Raw genomic sequence first — 23025 nt, 5'->3', positions numbered from 1 at the left:
GTACCCCCCCCTTGAGGAGGGGTCACCGAACCCTCACCAGAGCCCCCAGGCCGACCAGGATGAGCCGCATGAAAGGCACGAACAAGATCGGAAGCATGAACATGAGAGGCAAAAACCCAGGAATTATCTTCCTGAGCATAACCCTTCCATTTAACCAGATAATGGAGTTTCCGTCTAGAAACACGAGAATCCAAAATCTTCTCCACAATATACTCCAATTCCCCCTCCACCAAAACTGGGGCAGGAGGCTCAACAGATGGAACCATAGGTGCCACGTATCTCCGCAACAACGACCTATGGAATACATTATGTATGGAAAAGGAGTCTGGGAGGGTCAAACGAAAAGACACAGGATTGAGAACCTCAGAAATCCTATACGGACCAATAAAACGAGGTTTAAATTTAGGAGAGGAAACCTTCATAGGAATATGACGAGAAGATAACCAAACCAGATCCCCAACACGAAGTCGGGGACCCACACGGCGTCTGCGATTAGCGAAAAGTTGAGCTTTCTCCTGGGACAAGATCAAATTGTCCACTACCTGAGTCCAGATCTGCTGCAACCTATCCACCACAGAATCCACACCAGGACAGTCCGAAGACTCAACCTGTCCTGAAGAGAAACGAGGATGGAACCCAGAATTGCAAAAAAAATGGAGAAACCAAGGTAGCCGAGCTGGCCCGATTATTAAGGGCGAACTCAGCCAACGGCAAAAAGGACACCCAATCATCCTGGTCTGCAGAAACAAAACATCTCAGATATGTTTCCAAGGTCTGATTGGTTCGTTCAGTCTGGCCATTAGTCTGAGGATGGAAAGCCGAGGAAAAGGATAGGTCAATGCCCATCCTACCACAAAAGGCTCGCCAAAACCTTGAAACAAACTGGGAACCTCTGTCAGAAACAATATTCTCAGGAATGCCATGCAACCGAACCACATGCTGAAAGAACAAAGGTACCAAATCAGAGGAGGAAGGCAATTTAGCCAAGGGCACCAGATGGACCATTTTAGAAAAGCGATCACAGACCACCCAAATGACTGACATCTTTTGAGAAACGGGAAGGTCAGAAATGAAATCCATCGAAATATGTGTCCAAGGCCTCTTTGGGACCGGCAAGGGCAAAAGCAACCCACTGGCACGAGAACAGCAGGGCTTAGCCCTAGCACAAATCCCACAGGACTGCACAAAAGTACGTACATCCCGTGACAGAGATGGCCACCAGAAGGATCTAGCCACTAACTCTCTGGTACCAAAGATTCCAGGATGACCAGCCAACACCGAACAATGAAGTTCAGAGATAAGTTTATTAGTCCACCTATCAGGGACGAACAGTTTCTCTGCTGGACAACGATCAGGTTTATTCGCCTGAAATTTTTGCAGCACCCGCCGCAAATCAGGGGAGATGGCAGACACAATGACTCCTTCCTTGAGGATACCCGCTGGCTCAGATAAACCCGGAGAGTCGGGCACAAAACTCCTAGACAGAGCATCCGCCTTCACATTTTTAGAGCCCGGAAGGTACGAAATCACAAAGTCGAAGTGGGCAAAAAATAACGACCAACGGGCCTGTCTAGGATTCAAGCGCTTGGCAGACTCGAGATAAGTCAAGTTCTTATGATCAGTCAATACCACCACGCGATGCTTAGCTCCTTCAAGCCAATGACGCCACTCCTCGAATGCCCACTTCATGGCCAGCAACTCTCGATTGCCCACATCATAATTACGCTCAGCGGGCGAAAACTTCCTGGAAAAGAAAGCACATGGTTTCATCACTGAGCAATCAGAACCTCTCTGTGACAAAACCGCCCCTGCTCCAATCTCAGAAGCATCAACCTCGACCTGGAACGGAAGAGAAACATCTGGCTGACACAACACAGGGGCAGAACAAAAACGACGCTTCAACTCCTGAAAAGCTTCCACAGCAGCAGAAGACCAATTAACCAAATCAGCACCCTTCTTGGTCAAATCGGTCAATGGTTTGGCAATGCTAGAAAAATTACAGATGAAGCGACGATAAAAATTAGCAAAGCCCAGGAACTTTTGCAGACTTTTCAGAGATGTCGGCTGAATCCAATCCTGGATGGCTTGGACCTTAACTGGATCCATCTCGATAGTAGAAGGGGTAAAGATGAACCCCAAAAATGAAACTTTCTGCACACCGAAGAGACACTTTGATCCCTTCACAAACAAAGAGTTAGCACGCAGGACCTGAAAAACCATTCTGACCTGCTTCACATGAGACTCCCAATCATCTGAGAAGATCAAAATGTCATCCAAGTAAACAATCAGGAATTTATCCAGATACTCACGGAAGATGTCATGCATAAAAGACTGAAACACAGATGGAGCATTGGCAAGTCCGAACGGCATCACTAGATACTCAAAATGACCCTCGGGCGTATTGAATGCAGTTTTCCATTCATCTCCTTGCCTGATTCTCACCAGATTATACGCACCACGAAGATCTATCTTAGTGAACCAACTAGCCCCCTTAATCCGAGCAAACAAGTCAGATAACAATGGCAAGGGATACTGAAATTTAACAGTGATCTTATTAAGAAGGCGGTAATCAATACACGGTCTCAGCGAACCATCCTTCTTGGCTACAAAGAAGAACCCTGCTCCCAGTGGTGATGACGATGGGCGAATATGTCCCTTCTCCAGGGATTCCTTCACATAACTGCGCATAGCGGCGTGTTCGGGCACGGATAAATTAAATAATCGACCTTTAGGGAATTTACTACCAGGAATCAAATTGATAGCACAAATACAATCCCTATGCGGAGGTAGAGCATCGGACTTGGGCTCTTCAAATACATCCTGATAATCAGACAAGAACTCTGGGACCTCAGAAGGGGTGGATGACGAAATCGACAAAAATGGAACATCACCATGTACCCCCTGACAACCCCAGCTGGATACCGACATGGAATTCCAATCCAATACTGGATTATGGGTTTGTAGCCATGGCAACCCCAACACGACCACATCATGCAGATTATGCAACACCAGAAAGCGAATAACTTCCTGATGTGCAGGAGCCATGCACATGGTCAGCTGGGCCCAGTATTGAGGTTTATTCTTGGCCAAAGGTGTAGCATCAATTCCTCTCAATGGAATAGGACACCGCAAAGGCTCCAAGAAAAACCCACAACGTTTAGCATAATCCAAATCCATCAGATTCAGGGCAGCGCCCGAATCCACAAACGCCATGACAGAAAACGACGACAAAGAGCATATCAAGGTAATGGACAGAAGGAATTTGGACTGTACAGTACCAATGACGGCAGACCTAGCGGACCGCTTAGTGCGCTTAGGACAATCAGAAATAGCATGAGTGGAATCACCACAGTAGAAACACAGACCATTCAGACGTCTGTATTCCTGCCGTTCAACTCTAGTCATAGTCCTATCGCACTGCATAGGCTCAGGTTTAACCTCAGGCAGTACCGCCAAATGGTGCACAGATTTACGCTCGCGCAAGCGTCGACCGATCTGAATGGCCAAAGACAAAGACTCATTCAAACCAGCAGGCATAGGAAATCCCACCATGACATCCTTAAGAGCCTCAGAGAGACCCCTTCTGAACAAAGCTGCCAGCGCAGATTCATTCCACTGAGTGAGTACTGACCATTTCCTAAATTTCTGACAATATACTTCTATATCATCCTGACCCTGGCACAAAGCCAGCAAATTTTTCTCAGCCTGATCCACTGAATTAGGCTCATCGTACAGCAATCCGAGCGCCAGGAAAAACGCATCGACACTACTCAATGCAGGGTCTCCTGGCGCAAGAGAAAATGCCCAGTCTTGAGGGTCGCCGCGCAAAAAAGAAATAATAATCAAAACCTGTTGAATAGGATTACCAGAAGAATGAGGTTTCAAGGCCAGAAATAGCTTACAATTATTTTTGAAACTTAGAAACTTAGTTCTATCTCCAAAAAAACAAATCAGGAATAGGAATTCTTGGTTCTAACATAGATTTCTGATCAATAGTATCTTGAATTTTTTGTACATTTATAACGAGATTATCCATTGAAGAGCACAGACCCTGAATATCCATGTCTACACCTGTGTCCAGAATCACGCAAATGTCTAGGGGGGAAAAAAAAAGTGAACACAGAGCAGAAAAAAAAAAAATAAATGATGTCAGAACTTTTTCTTTCCCTCTATTGAGAATCATTAGTTAGGCTCCTTGTACTGTTATGTTTGCTAATGACAGGTGTTATGAAGGCAATCCAGAAACACAGTGTGCTTAGCGATCAGAGCGCACACAGTGATCTGACAAATACCCAAAAATACAAGAACGAGCTCTGAGACGTGGAAACTCTGTAGACTGCACACCTGATCCTATCCTAAACACAACTAAAAGCGGTGTGGATTGCGCCTAACAACTACCTAGGCAACTCGACACAGCCTAAGAAACTAGCTAGCCTGAAGATAGAAAAATAGGCCTGACTTGCCCCAGAGAAATTCCCCAAAGGAAAAGGCAGCCCCCCACATATAATGACTGTGAGTAAGATGAAAAGACAAAACGTAGGGATGAAATAGATTCAGCAAAGTGGGGCCCGATATTCTAGGACAGAGCGAGGACAGTAAAGCGAACTTTGCAGTCTATAAAAAACCCTAAAGCAAAACCACGCAAAGGGGGCAAAAAAAACCCACCGTGCCGAACTAACGGCACGGCGGTACACCCTTTGCGTCTCAGAGCTTCCAGCAAAACAAAAGACAAGCTGGACAGAAAAAAAGCAACAAAAAAGCAAAAAGCACTTAGCTATACAGAGCAGCAGGTCACAGGAACAATCAGGAGAAGCTCAGATCCAACACTGAAACATTGACAAGGAGCAAGGATAGCAGCATCAGGCGGAGTTAAGTAATGAAGCAGTTAACGAGCTCACCAGAACACCCGAGGGAGAAAGCTCAGAAGCTGCAGTACCACTTGTGACCACAGGAGTGAATTCAGCCACATAATTCACAACACGCTGCAGCTATCCGGATCGTTGTCGGTATCGCTGCAGCGTCGCTATGTGTGACGGTACCTTTACCATTGAGGTGCCTTGATACAGCACTCTGGGAACAGCCTATTTGTTGAGAAATTTCTTTCTGGGTCTTACCCTCTTGCTTGAGGGTGTCAATGATGGCCTTCTTGACATCTGTCAGGTCGCTAGTCTTACCCATGATGGGGGTTTTGAGTAATGAACCAGGCAGGGAGTTTATAAAAGCCTCAGGTATCTTTTGCATGTGTTTAGAGTTAATTAGTTGATTCAGAAGATTAGGGTAATAGGTCGTTTAGAGAACCTTTTCTTGATATGCTAATTTATTGAGACAGGTTTTTTGGGTTATCAGGAGTTGTATGCCAAAATCATCAGTATTAAAACAATAAAAGACCTGACAAATTTCAGTTGGTGGATAATGAATCTATAATATATGAAAGTTTAATTGTAATCATTACATTATGGTAAATAATGAAATTTAACACTATATGCTAATTTTTTGAGAAGGACCTGTAGGGCTGATTCAGGAGTTCAGCAAGGTACGTGGCCCCAGCAATCTCACCATCAGACGTAATAAGGGGAGCAGGGATAGCTAGAGCATCCCTAGCGTTAGTGACAAGGAAGGAGCCCCTGACCCCGGCTAATCCACAGAGTTGTGACAATATTAATGAGCTATCCAGTGGATTTGGTCATCAATGATTAGACCAGGAGAAATCCTTTAAGTGCATTTTTCCCCTTTACATCAATGCTATTCATGTTGACGTCCACTGTTGTTTGGGCACCCTGCAGAACTCAGAAAGGGGGCCATTTGACTTTGAAGAGCATCGCTTTTCTGATGCCTTCAAACTACTGATAAGTAACAAAACCCGACATACTGGATATCCATAAACCTTTTAAGCTTGCACTAAGCAAGGAGAGTCACTCCCAAAGACGACATATATCCTACATAAGAAAGGGGAGCTCCAGACCCATAGAACAACTGAGATCTAATAACCACATGTAAAGTGAGGTCAGATCAAACATAGATTTAATAAAATTATCACAAAACTCAGAAACACTTAATGTACAAACAGTAACAATTGGACGAGTTTGCAAATTGGAGAGAGCAAAAAGACAAAATACACGGTGAATCATGTACAGGTCATCCCTAGAGAGACAAGTCAGGAGGAAATCTTAGCCACTAAAGTACATTGGCCCAGAACCTGTCACACTAAACCAAGGGGCAGAGGTCACACTAATGTAACAGGTCGGGAAGCTCAGCCCGAATACCTGCTGACCTCAAGCCACTGCTGCTTATTACACCACCTATATCATACAGATCAAAAAGGTGCCAGTGCAAAAAAGTGCAGAAATAGCAGCTATAGGTTCGGATCATAGCTTACCCATGTGGGGAGGTAATGACGCTGTCACCGTGTATCCGCACCGCCCCGACGCGCGTTTCGCGTTGCGGGCTTCTTCGTATGATATATGTGGTGTAATAAGCAGCAGTGGCTTGAGGTCAGCAGGTATTCGGGCTGAGCTTCCCGACCTGTTACATTAGTGTGACCCTTGCCCCTTGGTTTAGTGTGACAAGTTCTGGGCCAATGTACTTTAGTGGCTAAGATTTCCTCCTGACTTGTCTCTCTAGGGATGACCTGTACATGATTCACCGTGTATTTTGTCTTTTTGCGCTCTCCAATTTGCATACTCGTCCAATCGTTACTGTTTGTACATTAAGTGTTTCTGAGTTTTGTGATAGATTTAATAAAATTATGTTTGATCTGACCTCACTTTACATGTGGTTATTAGATCTGAGTTGTTCTATGGGTCTGGAGCTCCCCTTTCTTATGTAGGATATATAAACTACTGATAAGGTGGAAAAACTCAATTTTTCAGTTAACAGACAACATATCTGAGTATGGGCCTTTTTATGTTTGCCAAATGAAGGTATATAACATTTTGAAATCACTTTTTAATGAATTTTTTGTATAACACAATTGAATTGCTATTTATTTGTTCATTTTTTTTGTGATTTTCCCCACACAGATAAGATGACTTTTTGCATCAGTATGATAACAGTGTTGTCAGGATTATATTGTATTTTTATAATTCAGTGCATTTACACATAATAAAAACAAAATTTGTCATTGGGTTGCCATAACCTGAAAACTATAACTTGCATTTTTCGTCCGAAAAATATGTTTGGGAGTATGTTTCTTCAGGATGAGTTTTTATTAATATTATTAATATTTTGCACTACGAAAAAAATGTTTAAATTACTTTGTTGGTCCATTTTACACCAACTGACGCCACCAAAATGGACACGGTCTCCACGACTCTGAAGCCCTGGATAAAAGTGTAAGAACACTTTATTGTTTGGGTCAGTAAGGTCACAGTGATACCGCATTTTACTTAGTTTTGTTTTACTTCTTTTGCACAGTAAAAGTAATTATTTTTCTTACAATTGTTTTTGCATTGTCAGAGCCTGATAATTGTAACTTGATTTTTTCGAGGACAGAGCAAAACTAGCATTTTTTTTTTACATAAAAATATTGTGTGTATGACTTAATTCTATGCTTAACATGTCAGTATGACAAAAATGCTGTTTTTTAAGTGGTTTTTTATATGGTGTTCATGGAATATAATGTGAACGTTTTATAGATTTGAGCCGGGCATGGCGATAACGGGTATACTTTTGTTTTTACAGAATAGCATTTTTGCTTGTGAAACATTTTTAAAGGGTCTTTTTGGTACGCCTTTATTTCATCACCCAATGTATCATTTTAATCAGTATAACAGCACCAACCTGACACTGTCTGCAGGTTACTCAGCACGATCCTGCTGACAGGTTCCCTTTAGGTTTACTTTTCTTTTATATAAACTGTTTTACTGGTCTGATCACTTGTTTAATACTCTGCAATGCTCCTGCATTAAAGGCATTAGACCTGTCGGTCTTAGGCTATGTGCACACGTACAGGTTTTTTTCACGTTTTCGCGTTTTTTCGCGCTAAAAACGCTATAAAAACTCATTAAAAACGCATACATTATGCATTCTATCATTTAGAATGCATTCTGCATGTTTTGTGCACATGGATGCATTTTTTTCCGCGAAAAAAACGCATCGCGGTAAAAAAATGAGCATGTTCATTATTTTTGCGGATTTTCTGCGTTTTTCCCACAATTCTATGCATTTGGGAAAAAAACGCACAAAAAACGGGTCAAAAATGCGTCAAAATCGCGGTAAAAACGCATGCGGATTTCTGGCAGAAATGTCCGGTTTTTGTCAGGAAAATTTCTGCAAGAAATCCTGACGTGTGCACATACCCTTACACTGTCAGGGTGCTTATGACAGGACACCGTAGCAGAGTGAGCCCACGGCCATTATTCGTCCTAGGGCCACCATCTGCACCATATGGTTACAATCATGGGGTTCCTATGGGGACAAGCTTTTTTTCCAGCTCTGCTTATGAGCCAGCAAAATCTTAATGCCTTAACATGTACTGCAGTTTGCGGGGACGCATTTCTCGCTTCATCGTGCAAAAATGGTGGGTGTCGGGAAGGGGTTAAAAAGGGTGGATGCTGATTTTAAGAATGGCTACTTCCAATAGTAGTACTAAAGTTCAACTCTGAATAGGCTATTTGCATGTATTAAATGTATAAGGACTGAGGATGTGAAATTAAAAGCAAAGCATCTCACAATTTATTACTCCATTTCTCCATAGTAGAACATATCTAATATATAAAGCTGAATGTGTGTATGTGTGTATGTATGTATGTATGTATGTATGTATGTCCGGGATTGGCATCTGCACCGTCGCAGCTACAGCCACAAAATTTTGCACAGTCACACGTCAGGACCCCGAGAGCATCATAGGCTATGTTGTGAGGTGAAATTTTAACCCCGCGCTTTCCAATTCACTAAACAATTTTGCCCCTATCTACATAATGGGGAAAAAGTGAAAGGAAAAGTGTTGGAGGCAAATTGACAGCTGCCAGATGTGAACAAGGGGGACTTAAAGAGTGAGAGCGATGGCGCCAAAGAGTATATACCGTACAGTTGCTAAGGTGAGGCCCCGACATGGGATATTCACCACACACGGAGATATGAACACACACACAAAATGCGCCACACACTACCACGTGCTTGAACACATATACAACCCTCAGCACACATTTCACCACACATACACCAACCTCGCCACATAAAAGTCGAAACACAAAAGTTGCAGCTCAAAACTCGCCACGCGCAAAACTCGCCACATGCAAAACTAGGCTCACGCAAAGCTCGCCACACGTGCAAAACTCACCTCATGGAAAATCGCCACACGCAAAACTTGCACACGCGGAAAAATTGCCACATGCACAAAAGTTGCAACACATGCAAAAGTTGCCTCACACAAAACTTGCACATACTCAAAACGCACCCCACATAACACTCGCAACGCGCAAAACTCGCCATGCGCAAAACTTGCTGCACACAACTTGCTACACTAACCTGTCACATGCAACTCGACACACAAAAAGTTGCCACACGCATGTCGCCACACACAACTCAACACACACAACTTGACACATGAAACTCGCCCTAAAACACACACAAGTCTGGTATTATCCAACAAAAATAAAAATCTGATTAATAAGCAGACAAACTACAAGAGCAACAACTGTACAATATAGGAAATACGGCAGCTGTCAGTCACATGACCTGTCTATCATGTGTATGTGTGAGCTAATATATACTGCCGGGGGAGGGCTTCCTGTTGGCTGGGGATTTATCAGGCTGCCAATTTAGCTTACAAATACTGAGGTAAAAATACTGACCAAACAACGTGTGAACGCGCTCTAATACAGGAGGAGATGACACACAGATATATACTATATACAGGAGGAGATGACACACAGGTATATACTATATACAGGGGAGATGACATACAGGTACATACTATATACAGGGCGATGACACGCAGGTATATACTATATACAGGAGGAGATGACACGTATATACTATATACAGGAGGAGATGACACACAGGTATATACTATATACAGGAGGAGATGACAACCTGGTATATACTATATACAGGGGAGATGACATACAGGTACATACTATATACAGGGCGATGACACGCAGGTATATACTATATACAGTGGAGATGACACAGGTATATACTATATACAGGAGGAGATGACATACAGGTATATACTATATACAGGAGGAGATGACATATATAATATATACAGGGGAGATGACAGGTATATACTATATACAGGAGGAGATGACATACAGGTATATACTATATACAGGAGGACATGACATGTATATACTATATACAGGAGGAGATGACATACAGGTATATACTATATACAGGAGGAGATGACAACCTGGTATATACTATATACAGGGGAGATGACATACAGGTACATACTATATACAGGGGCGATGACACGCAGGTATATACTATATACAGTGGAGATGACACAGGTATATACTATATACAGGAGATGACATACAGGTATATACTATATACAGGAGGAGATGACATACAGGTATATACTATATACAGGAGGAGATGACAGGTATATACTATATACAGGAGCAGATGATACACAGGTATATACTATATAAAGGAGGAGATGACTTACAGGTACATACTATATACAGGAGGAGATGACACGTATATACTATATACAGGAGGAGATGACACGTATATACTATATACAGGAGGAGATGACATACAGGTATATACTATATAAAAGTGGAGATGACACATAGGTATATAGAGGAGATGACATACAGCAGGTATATACTATATACAGGGGAGATGACATACAGGTATATACTATATATAGGAGGAGATGACATACAGGTATATAGTATATACAGAAGAGATGACATACAGGTATATACTATATACAGGAGATGACACATGGGTATATACAATATACAGGAGATGACATACAGCAGGTATATACTATTTACAGGGGAGATGACATACAGGTATATACTATATACAAGAGAAGACATACAGGTGTATACTATATATAAGGGAGATGACAAACATGTATATACTGAGGTGAAAATGAGGGGTGTGAGGTGAAAATGAAAAGGTGTGAGTGCAAAATGAGAGGAGTGAGGGAAAATAGTGGAGTGATCGGAAAATGACAGATGTGAGGTCAAAATGACAAGTGTTAGGGGGGAATAAGAGGAGTGAGGGGGAAAATGAGAGGAGTGAGGGGGAAAATGAGAGGAGTAAGGGAGAAAATGAGAGGCATGATGGGAAAATAAGAAATGTAATGTGCTGTAACTAACCACAGATATTTACTATGCCCAGCCAACGCCGGACTCTTCAGCTAGTGTGTTTATAAACTGCTATTGGTGAAGGAGAAAAAATTGTAGCAGTCTGTGGAGCACTGAGGTAAGGGATAAATTGGGCCGCAAGGTGGCTCAGTGGTTAGCACTGCAGACTTGCAGCGCTGGAGTCCTGGGTTCGAATCCCACCAAGGACAAGACCTGCAAAGAGTTTTTATAATCTCCTGTGTTTGTGTGGGTTTCCTCTGGGCACTCCTGTTTCCTCCCACATTCCAAAGACATACCGATAGGGAATATAGATTGTGAGCCCCAACGTGGACGTGATGATAAGATCTGTAAAGTGCTCTGGAATATGTTAGCGCTATATAAAAATAAAGATTAATATTATTAATTGTAGGGACAGCAATCTGGTTAGCAAACCTTTATTAACCATTCGATCTCCAAAACGCGTTTCGATAGTATAACACTATCTTCATCAGGTGGTACAAAGGGAATGAACAAGGAAAATACATCTTTATAGGGAGGTACATAAGGGATTATTTAAGAGTCATGACCTCAAAACACCCTTCATATGCCAATTAAAAACAAAAAACAAATACAGGTGTGACATGAGATAAAAATGTATATAAAAATGAACACCGTAAAATAACGCTGTTAAAAAATGGTAAATAAAATATAAATAATATGTCATGGGGAGATTTTAAAAACTAAATATTCAAAAGCACATAAATAGTGACAGTAATACATAACTGCATAAGCAGCAACAAAATAAATATGCCTTTCTAGAAATCTTTTTATAAATAGATAATATTAAAAATATTAAAAGTGGTCTCCTATTATATAAGAATCCCAAGCCAGGCTCCCATGCCAGTACATGCCCAGCCTCAAGCTGCTCAGCAGCTGTGATCTGACAAGGGCAGGCAAATTCAGCTTAGAATGGCCATTGACAGCAAAAACAAAAACTAATCTTGGTGTTAATGGTTAACCACATTGTCAATTACTAAATTGAGCCCCTCTAGAGCCAGGGGGCAAAGTTTAAAAATCCATGACATATTTATTTTTATTTACCATTTTTTAACAGTGTTACTTAATGTACCGTATTTTCCGGCGTATAAGACGACTGGGCGTATAAGACGACCCCCAACTTTTCCAGTTAAAATATAAAATCTTCTCAAAAGTCGGGGGTTGTCTTATATGCCGGGTGTCGTCTTATAGGGTGGGTGCGGAGCAATCTGCGGTCGACTTATTTAGTGGGGGGGGGGGAGTGGTCCCGATGACGAGGTGAGGGAGCGCCTCACCAGGAAGGTGTAAGTGAAGTAAACTGTCAGCGTCTGGGATGCCAGGGGTATGCAAAAAAGAGAGAGCAGTGCTGTGCCTAGAAAAACACTCCTCTTTCACTCATCTGGTTCGCCCTTGTATCCTATTATCTCCTTCTCTGCCTCTGCTTCACTTACACCTTCCCGGTGAGGCTCCCCCTGACCTCGTCATTGGGGTCGCTCCCCCCACAATATGCGGCGACCGCAGATTACTCCGCATCTGCCCTATAAGACGACACCTGGCGTATATGACGACACCCGACTTTTGAGAACATTTTCAGGGGTTAAAAAGTAGTCTTATACGCCAGATAATACAGTATTTTCAATTTTACGGTGTTATTTTTATATACATTTTTATCTCATTTCACACTTGTATTTGTTTTTAATTGGCATATGAAGGGTCTTTTGAGGTCAGGACTCTCAACCAATCCCTTATGTACCTCCCCTACAAAGATGTCAATTCCTTGTTCATTCCCTTTTTATCACCTGATGAAGATAGTGTTATACTATCGAAAGGCATTGTGGAGATTGAAGGGTTAACAAAGGTTTGTTAACCAGATTGCTGTCTCTACAATTTATCCCTTATCCCAGCGCTCCACAGACTGCTACAACTTTTTCTCCATCATTCCATTTCTCTTCTCCTGAGGGTTTGTGGCAGGAGCCGCTACGAGCACAGTCAATCCTACTGAGAAGCTTAAGGACCTGCGATGTGCGGGTAATGCTGGATCCACACTACCCAGCCTAAGGACCTGCAGTGACGTGTATCCTGTTCACTGATCACGCAACAAGAACCCGGAAGTGCTAGCCAGCAGCGACGGTGCACGGCAGTCTCCAACGGTCCACAGGGACCATCCCTTCAAGCGCAAACTGGGGTTGTGCAGGGGTGTGAGTGGCCACTTGGCCCCAGTTTGTTAATCTACTTAATCACAAGGTTTCACGCATTTTGCGCTCCTTGTTTATTGTTTTCATTTCCTATAATCGGCTATTGGGCATACAATAGGGCTCAGAAGAGGGGCGCTATTCAGGTTTTACAGCTCACACAGATTGGAGTAAGGATACAACAGAAGGCCTATGGTTTCAGCTGATGCAAAGTGAATTTAACTAACTCTTCGGCAGATATTTTAGTGCCCAATGTGTAGTGTCCAGCTGATGCCCGTATACACCACATAATTTAAGTAGAGTATCCCAAGCATAGCATGGAAGGTCTCTCTGGTGTGCAGTGCTCCATTTTGGAGGTACTTCTGAAGCAGGGGCACTTAGATACTGGTACAGACGTTATCCATATTAAGGTGGAAACCCTGGTTCAGAAGTGGATGTACTAAATCCTATTTTTCCACCAACTTTCAGGAAGGCGTGTCATCCTGGGCCTTAATTCTGTAGTCCTTACGTTTGTAAACTTTAAAGGGAACCTGTCACCCCGTTTTTTCAATATGAGATAAAAATACCGTTAAATAGGGCCTGAGCTGTGCTTTACAATAGTGTATTTTTTGTCCCCTGATTCCCCACCTATGCTGCTGAAATACCTTACTAAAGTCACCGTTTTCACCTGTCCATCACGCTGGTCAAATGGGCGTGGTTAAATCCCTGTTTCTCTACCCCCCGCTCCTCGGCGTGTCTGACGTTAATTCGATCTGTGAATCGCACAGATCGCGCTCTTTTTTGGCAGTTGCGCAGTGCATTCTGCTCTTGCGCATTATGCTTTGCCCAACTGTGGGCATAGCATACAGCACATCACCGCGCATGCGTTGGACACGATGACCATGGAACTCCCTTCCAACTCTAATATTCTAGGATGGGGAATGTAGATTGTGAGCTCCAATGGAGACAGTGATGATGTCTGAAAAGCGCTGTGGAATTAATGGCACTATGTAAGTGATTAAAATAAATGAATGATCGGTCATATCACACAGTTTTTTGCACTGTACTTATTTACCGTATGTCATCAAATCGATGAGTTATAACAGGTATTCATGTTCCAGTATTGCCCAATCTGACTTTTTCAGGAGCTTCACAATTAGCAAAGGCCTTAAGACATTATCTACAAGGGTACAACTGTAAGAGCTATGAAATAAGGACATGGGATTTTGAGACATAGTCTAGCAACTATATTATTGTGTTGTGAAAGCCATAAAAGGTTTAATTTTTCCATTTCGTAGCTATATTTAATGGTTTTTGTGCAGTAAAAGTTTTATATTTTTAGTGGTTCCAAATAGATGATTAATGAATTTATTGGTAAACTAATTTTTTTTTTTTTTTTTTTTTTATTAAAGGGAGTGAATGGTAAAAAGACCTCAATTATACTATGTTTGTTCTGTTTTTCTAAATGAGCTTATATTTTACAGAAGGATTAGATATCTGTATTGGTATCACATCAAGGAAAAAGGTGAAAAAACTGCTAAGCAATTTGATTTTGACAATGTTTTGTGGTATTTTAGCGTTCCCTTTATTTTTTTGAGCAGTGTATATTGACAACTCGGTGCTACTATTCTCCGTGTTAACAGTTTGTGTCCCTCCACAGTCTGATACTGCCAGCATGGATTGGACAGTGCCAGTCTGTGTTCGCACATGCCACCAAATGGTAACACTCTGCCAATAGTTAAGTTTCTCTGAAAAATAAGAAAAACAGCACGAAGGAAGGGTCTAAGAACATAACTCAGAATTACTGATTCACAAAACATACAAGTTTTTACCATATCATAAAGGTCAGGGGAAAACTTGTTTTTTTTTTTATTTTACATAGGTGAACCCCAAATAATGACACTATAATTTTATAGCAAGTATTGAAATAGTACTTACATACTGTGCAAACATAGCAAATTAATATAAGGAACGGAAGTGGTAAATGTTATTGTAAGGTACAACAGAAATCTGGAATATTAATGGACAATATGGAATAAAAAAAAGAAACACACAACTTAAAATAGAAAACAGGGAAAAAAGACCTGTGGAGTGGAAGATGGAATGACATTGTTCTCAGCAGGGACTGGTATTACAGGGATCACAGGGACAATGGGAGGGCAAGGAGGACCAGCGTCTGTGGACTAAAAGAAAAGAAAAACATTCAACCCACTAAAATAAAGAAAACGGAGACAATTGCACATGAAAATCAATTAAATGAAGGGATCGTTTCATACTGACACACTGCAAATTGTGCAAAAGCTTACCATACTGTTGATTCTAAAATTATCAGTTTATTAGCCAACATCAATATTAAAACACATTACAGATAGTTTCACAGTGCCACTAACCTCCAGGGCACTGAACATATACAGTATAAGACCGTTTGTGTTTAAAGAGTAACCATCATTTTAATTTTTATTACATAAATTGTACATGTAAAAATAAGTAACTTTGTAATTATCTTCTCAGATAAATGCTTATTTCTCCTCCTGAATTCATCATTCCTTCTCAAAATTCTCAATTCATGGGTAAATCTGTATTCAGTGAAGACATTGTTACATTACCGAGATGGAATCTTAACGATAGTAACGGTCGAAAAGGTTTCAGCAATGGAGGGAGGAGCTAGAAGCAGAGCTCCTCCCTCATCCCTCTGTTATGAATAGGTAATTCAGAACCACAGTGGACCTTGAAGTTCAGAGCACACAAGTGACCTGACAAAAACCACAAAACATAGGACGAGCTCTGAGACGTGGGAACTCTGCTGACCGCAATTCCTAAACCTATCAAACCACACTAGAGGTAGCCGTGGATTGCGCCTAACGCTCCCTATGCAACTCGGCACAGCCTGAGAAACTAGCTAGCCTGAAGATAGAAAAATAAGCCTACCTTGCCTCAGAGAAATTCCCCAAAGGAAAAGGCAGCCCCCCACATATAATGACTGTGAGTTAAGAAGAAAATACAAACACAGAGATGAAATAGATTTAGCAAAGTGAGGCCCGACTTACTGAATAGACCGAGGATTGGAAAGATAGCTTTGCGGTCAACATAAAAACCTACAAACAACCACGCAGAGGGGCAAAAAGACCCTCCGCACCGACTAACGGTACGGAGGTGCTCCCTCAGCGTCTCAGAGCTTCCAGCAAGCAAGCAAAACCAAAAAAGCAAGCTGGACAGAAAATATAGCAACAAAAGTAACACAAGCAGAACTTAGCTTATGCTGAGCAGACAGGCCACAGGAACGATCCAGGAGGAAGCAAGACCAATACTAGAACATTGACTGGAGGCCAAGATCAAAGCACTAGGTGGAGTTAAATAGAGCAGCACCTAACGACTTAACCTCATCACCTGAGGAAGGAAACTCAAGCCGCAGTACCACTCGTGACCACAGGAGGGAGCTTGATCACAGAATTCACAACATCCCTCCTCTTATTTTAGAAATGTAGATCTGCATTCACTAAACACAGATTTTACCCAGGAATTGAGAAATTTCAGAATGATCCATCAGTCCTGGTGGGGAAAAAAAAACAGATTTATCAAATAAGTTGTATTTGACAAAATTTTCGCTTGTACTATTGATTTATTAAATACATTTTAAAACAGTTAGACTCTCTAAGCTTTCTAATTTCTTAGGATTCAAATCTAATAATATGGAGAAGAATGCCTCACCAGGTTTTAAAAGCATTAAATAGGTCAAGTGTGAATGATCATGTAAAATCATGTAACCTCACTGAACAAACAGCGCCTGCATTCACATTTTAAAATTTAAAGTGCAAACCAAAGCACAACGATAGTGTGTCACACGAGAAGATCACATCGAAGTCTGTGCTCCAAGCACAACACCAACATCCAAAACAAGGAGGTTCTGTGCACCAACTCCTGAACACCTGGCACAATATTCCTAGCAAAATTCAACTTCATTTAATTGAATTGTAAAGTGCTGCGGAATATGTTGGGGCTACAGAAAAAAAAATATTATTTTTGACAACCATTAGCTCAGAATGTAGTATGAGGTTATATTTAACAAATATCTGCATTTATGTCAAAGAAATACCGCAAGCATGATAGAGCCCTGTAGCTCAGACAAAGTGTGGTGGCCCACGTTTACACCCCTTATTAATGCTCGGTTTACATATTTGACACATAAGAGGATCATTCCCACATTTTGATTTCTACAATAGGAAAATGACAACGTCAAAATATACCAATCACTCTCCGTATGACACCTTAGAGGCAGCCAGCATCTGGCAAAGTAAATGTGTGGGATCAGACTAATCTCTGACCTGATTCTAGAAGTGTAGTTTCCTTCAGGACCTGTCCGTGCTATATATTAGAGTGACCAGGTTCTGTGCTCCTATTTTATTCCCACAATATCCAAATAATTAAAGTTTATTTTTTCCTTTTATCCATATAGTTCCATGGATATGGGCCTTATTATTTACGGTAGTACTAATTGAATTGTCTTTACCACAAGGTTTTTGGTTAGTTTTTTTAAGCTGCGTATTTTTGAAAAAAAAATACCAGTTACCTATTTTACGTTAAAAAGGTAAAGAACTGGTACAGTAAATCTGAAGCATCAAACTCACCAAAAGCTAAACTTAGCCTGAGAGAAGTTTTAAAAAAAAGTCATACACATACATATATATATATATTTATTTATTTATTAGAATTCTAAATCGTCCAGAGAAAAGGAAAATAGTAATAGGAAGCAAACATCACTCCGATCCATCAATTAATAAAAATGGTAGTTGTCTTAAAAAGTGGCAAAACACAGAGACTTGGGTTGTTGTTTCTTTTTTTTTTTTACAAAATGACTTTTTAAGCACTTAGGCCATGTTCACACCATCCTTTTTTTAATGCGGAACCGCCGCGATTTTGCCGCTGCGGGTCCGCAGCTGTTTTCCATGCAGGGTACATTACTGTACCCTATGGAAAACAGGAACTGCTGTGCCCACATTGCGGAAAATCCCGAAAAAAGCCGCGCTGAATAGCTGCGGTAAAAAAGAAGTACCATGTCACTTCTTTTTGCGGAACTGCAGCGGTTCTGCACCCATTGACCTCCATTGTGAGGTCAAACCCGCAGACGAAAAAAATATCTGCGGGTTTTCTGCGGCTTGTGGTGCAGAACCGCTGCAGCAGGAAGTGCGTGGGCGGAGTGTGGCTGTCCCCCCGTGCCCCAATCCCACCCCCCCATGCTCCGATGCCACCCCCCCCCCCCCCTGTGCTCCGACAAACCGTGCCCTAATCTCCCCCCCTTATACTTACCGGGCCTCCCGGTGTCCGTCCGGCCGTCTTCTCCCTGGGCGCCGCCATCTTCCAAAATGGCGGGCGCATGCGTAGTGCGCCCGCTGAATCTGCCGGCCGGCAGATTCGTTCCGGGCACATTTTGAGCACTGTGATAACCTCACAGTGATCAAAATAAAAAAAAGGTAAATGCGCCCCCCCCCCCCCCTTTATCACCCCCATAGGTAGTAACAATAATAAAATAAAGAAATTTTTTTTTCCCCCACTACAGTTAGAACTAGGGTTAGGGTTAGGGGTAGGGTATTTTCAGCCATTTTAACCCTAAAAAAACTTCCTAGAAAACACACAGACTCTGCAGAGAAAACTGCATAAAAAACTGCACTAAAAACCGCATCAAAAAACGCACCAAAAAACGCACCTGCGTTTTCTGCCAAGAGCTGCGGTTTTTAGTGCAGAAAAAACAGCAGGGAAATCAGGAACGTGTGAACATGGCCTTAAGAGAAAAAATGCAACTTTGTTGGGGAGAGGGTTGAATGGTGTATTAGTATGTCTGTTTTTTCCTCTCTCTTTTTTCCTGCTGACCAGCAAACTGTCCTCTATTGTTTCTACAGGCAGAGGGATACAGCATTCCCCACTGACCCCCAGCATTACCATCTGCATGTGGTAAACATGAGTGCAGGGTGTGAAAGCTTTATATAGTCTACAAGTGATTTATGCCAGGTGAGGCAGAGTTGGAGGCACAAAGTTAATTTTTTGTTTCTTGTCTAGGACTTTGGTGCTTTCTTGATTTGTATTAAGACTGTAAGTTCCTTTTGTACTTCAGAAGGAGATAATACTAATTATTTATGATGTTTAAACCCTTTACGACATATGACGTAAACCTACATATGTCAAGTCCCTGCCTTGGATGCAGGATCACATGCAGAGCCCGCATCTTTCCTGGCAGATTACAGCTTATTTAATAGGAGTGTTGCGCATCCCGTTTTGCTTTTATTTTCATAGACCTCATCGATCTAATGCGGAAAGAAATCTATTTGTTACTTACATTGGACGTCTCCTCCTTATAGCTCAACATTTTTTAAATCTTTGAGATTGAAGCAGAGGTATGCTGTTTACAAATAAAAAACATATACTCCATGTAAATTAAGAAAGTTCCTTTGGATTTCATTTTGAACCATCTCTGGGAAAAATATACCACCAACGGTGAGGGAACGTAATGGGAACTCAAGTTGCCCCAAGGTATAAAAGTCTGTATAGGAGATCAGAGTTCCTATACATTTAAAAACGTGCATAATATCTAAAACATAAAATACCATCTATATACAATCTGTTCATTATATAGAAAAAGGGCTGAAACAGAACCAGATGAATTTGTGGGATAGCTAAAACCAAACCACTAACTTTTAAACAACAAAATAAAATATTTTCACATACGGAAAAAATACAGAAAATGAAGTAAATAAGTTTATACCAACAACACATTTCAAATGTTTTAATAGCAATAACTATCTATACTTTGACAGCATTTATTTTAGGAAGGAATTCACAATATTACAAATTGTACATATATTGTACATATACAACAGATTAAGTATAACAGCAAAAATATTAATGAGAAGATTCCCAAAGTTAAATAAAAACTCAAAAACTGAAAATAGTCTTCTAAAAGAACCATAATAGCCAGAAACATTATTTACAAGAGAAAAATATAGAAAAAGCAAAAAAAATCTTTGCAAAATTAAATTTTAATCACCAAGTTTGAAAAATGGAAAAACAGGTCAGAAAATTAGGAGCTAAACATATGGGATCACAATTAAATGATTACATCTGTCACCAAAAAAAAAGTTACCTCTCCAAAAATAATATTCCTAAGGGGCAAAACCATAAAAACATAATTGCACCAAGCAGTCTGAGGAAAAAGAAAAGCGATAACACCAAGAGCCTTACAGGTAATAAGAAAACTGGCATTTATAGCTGTAACAAGAAAAAGGTTTTCGTTGTAAATCTAAAGATAGGAAGGAAATACCATCCTACAGCACTAACGTTTTGGTTTAGAATTTGTCAGTTATGTGGGAAACTATCTGTAGCCTCCTGTATGTTGGTTACATAGGCCAAACACTCAGAGCCTGGATTTAATGATAATTTAAGAGGTTGTCCGGTCAAAACCGAATCCTCCTAGCCCACACACTGTGTGCTGCCGGGGATTTGCTTTCAGACCTGGGTACAGAAGGTGTTATATATACCCCTGGCCAGTGGGCATGGCCTCGCTCCATACACTTGCATTGAGTCGAGGCGTGCGCCCTGACCAGTGGGCGTGTCCAACTAGAGAGCGCGGCCTCACTGCACACAAGTGTATGGAGAGTGAGGCCGCGCCTTAGAGTCTGAAACCGGCGAACCCTCGCAGCACACAGTGTGCTGAGGGGATACATACAGTAAGCCTGCAGTCACACAGAGTGAATGCAGACTTATTGGTTATGACCGCACAACCCCTTTAATGATGACCGACAAAGCAAAAACAAAATTAATTTCTAAAAGCAAAGCCTATCGAGACATCTGAATATTAAACACGGAGGTGTTTTTGAGGATATAAGCATTACACCAATTGAATAAATATCTCAGATGGACAACTAAAATCACAGACATGTCAGTTTTCGATCAAGTCATGGATTAAAAATGATCAATACAAGTCCAGGGGTCCATGAAAATAATGGAGCATATAAGCATATGGTTGGCATTCACGTGTGGTCTGTTTTTTTTTTTTGTTTGTTTTTTTTTTATAGCTGTAGTGGACAAGAGAAGTTTTGCAATTTATTTGTATATTTGTTCATATGTGAGAATCACTGATGAAAAACTGATTTCAATCTGAAACATTGATCAAATACTGATGTAAATCAGATAAAAAAAATACTGGTGAAATACATACCGTTTTTAGGACTACCAAAAAAATCACTGATGGTTAAGACAGGCTTTAAAAGTATGAGTACCCCTTGGATCCAAGCACAGAATGACGACGACCTTTCTAGAATAATGTCTCTAGCTACATAACACACAACTATATCTATACTTATTGATAATCTTATTTTTGGTTTATACAATCTGGTAACTCACGTCAACTTAATTCTCATCACTAACACCCAATGTTTTTTGTCCCTCCCCCTTTTTTTTTTTTTTTTTCTTCCGGTCCTTCCCCATTCTATTAACCCGAATATAATTGAGTTAAAATCGTTATATATTGGATTTACACAACTATGACAATACCATCAAGGATAATGTATTTTTCTGCTTCTTAATCTGTCATATTTCCCCTTGCGAGGGGATCCTTGAATTTTACGATCTATGTTTTCTATGTTTAATAATGTTTTCTGAAATAAAAACTGTTGAAACTAAAAAGTATAAGAGTACCAGCACCCCATTATTAAAATTTCTTTTACCCCATGTAAAGAAAAAGTGCAAATCAGTAAGATTTCTGTTCCAAGTAGCAGACTAATTAGGAACGCAAACCTTTCAGATAAAACATCTCTGAGGAGACAAAATTATTTCCATACACAGATTACATACCGTAATATAGAAACCATAAACTAGATTCTGTTTGGCATATTCTGGCTATTTAAATGCCTCCTTTCATGTCAAACGTGTCACACTTTCTTATTGAACCACTTTTAGCATTTTCACTTATGAAATTTCCCTATGCATGCACCAAATGTATCCCTATATCCTCATCAACCTAGCATATGTCTCAATAGAATGAGAGGGTACAATTCAAAATCTCCAAAAGTTGGAAACAAATGCAGAAAATTCTGGAAAAACACTAAACATGGCCGGTTGTCAATCATGACAAGTGATCAATTGTGTTCTGTAACCTTGTAATAAATGCATATTGCAAAAAATGTTATTTCCAGCTTTCGGTTTGTCCATTTACCCACAGATTGTGCTCAAGGACAAAACAAAAACAACGGATCAGCTATTTACAAGGACAAGGCAGAAAGGATGATCTAAGTTATGCATAAATGTCGTCACTTCTACTGAATGTCTATAAAATAAAACATTTCAAGAACATACGTGTTAAAAATAATTCTATAGTCGAGTAAAATAAAGGTTTATGCCACAAGAAGACGTATTCGCACACACAAAGTAACTATACCTTGATAAAGGAATAGTTTGACCAAGAACCATCAGACCACCAGCCACTCGTAGCTTTGACTTTAGCAGTACTTCTAGTTGGGCTTTTTTTAACGCTGTCGCGAAGATTAGTAAACTTTCCCTTGCTTTTGGAGGAAGAAGGTAAA

General features: G+C 40.8%; 1 protein-coding gene across 22 annotated transcripts in view; it reads right to left on the bottom strand.

Moving 5' to 3' along the window:
• The window catches only part of DLG1 (discs large MAGUK scaffold protein 1), a 348066-nt gene that overhangs the window by 169278 nt on the left and 155763 nt on the right, over positions 1-23025 (bottom strand). For 10 of the 22 annotated variants that reach the window (XM_069727203.1, XM_069727197.1, XM_069727196.1 and 7 more), the window contains one exon: positions 15541-15639. The exons of the other annotated variants lie outside the window; for them this stretch is intronic. In XM_069727203.1, the coding sequence (XP_069583304.1) occupies positions 15541-15639 (99 nt within the window). The remainder of the gene's footprint in view (positions 1-15540; positions 15640-23025) is intronic. 22 annotated transcript variants of the gene reach the window in all.

Source organism: Ranitomeya imitator, chromosome 5 (genome assembly GCF_032444005.1).
Source record: "Ranitomeya imitator isolate aRanImi1 chromosome 5, aRanImi1.pri, whole genome shotgun sequence".
Lineage (NCBI taxonomy): Eukaryota > Metazoa > Chordata > Amphibia > Anura > Dendrobatidae > Ranitomeya > Ranitomeya imitator.
Note: the sequence above shows the minus strand (reverse complement) of the source record. Positions and strands in the feature narration are given on the sequence as shown.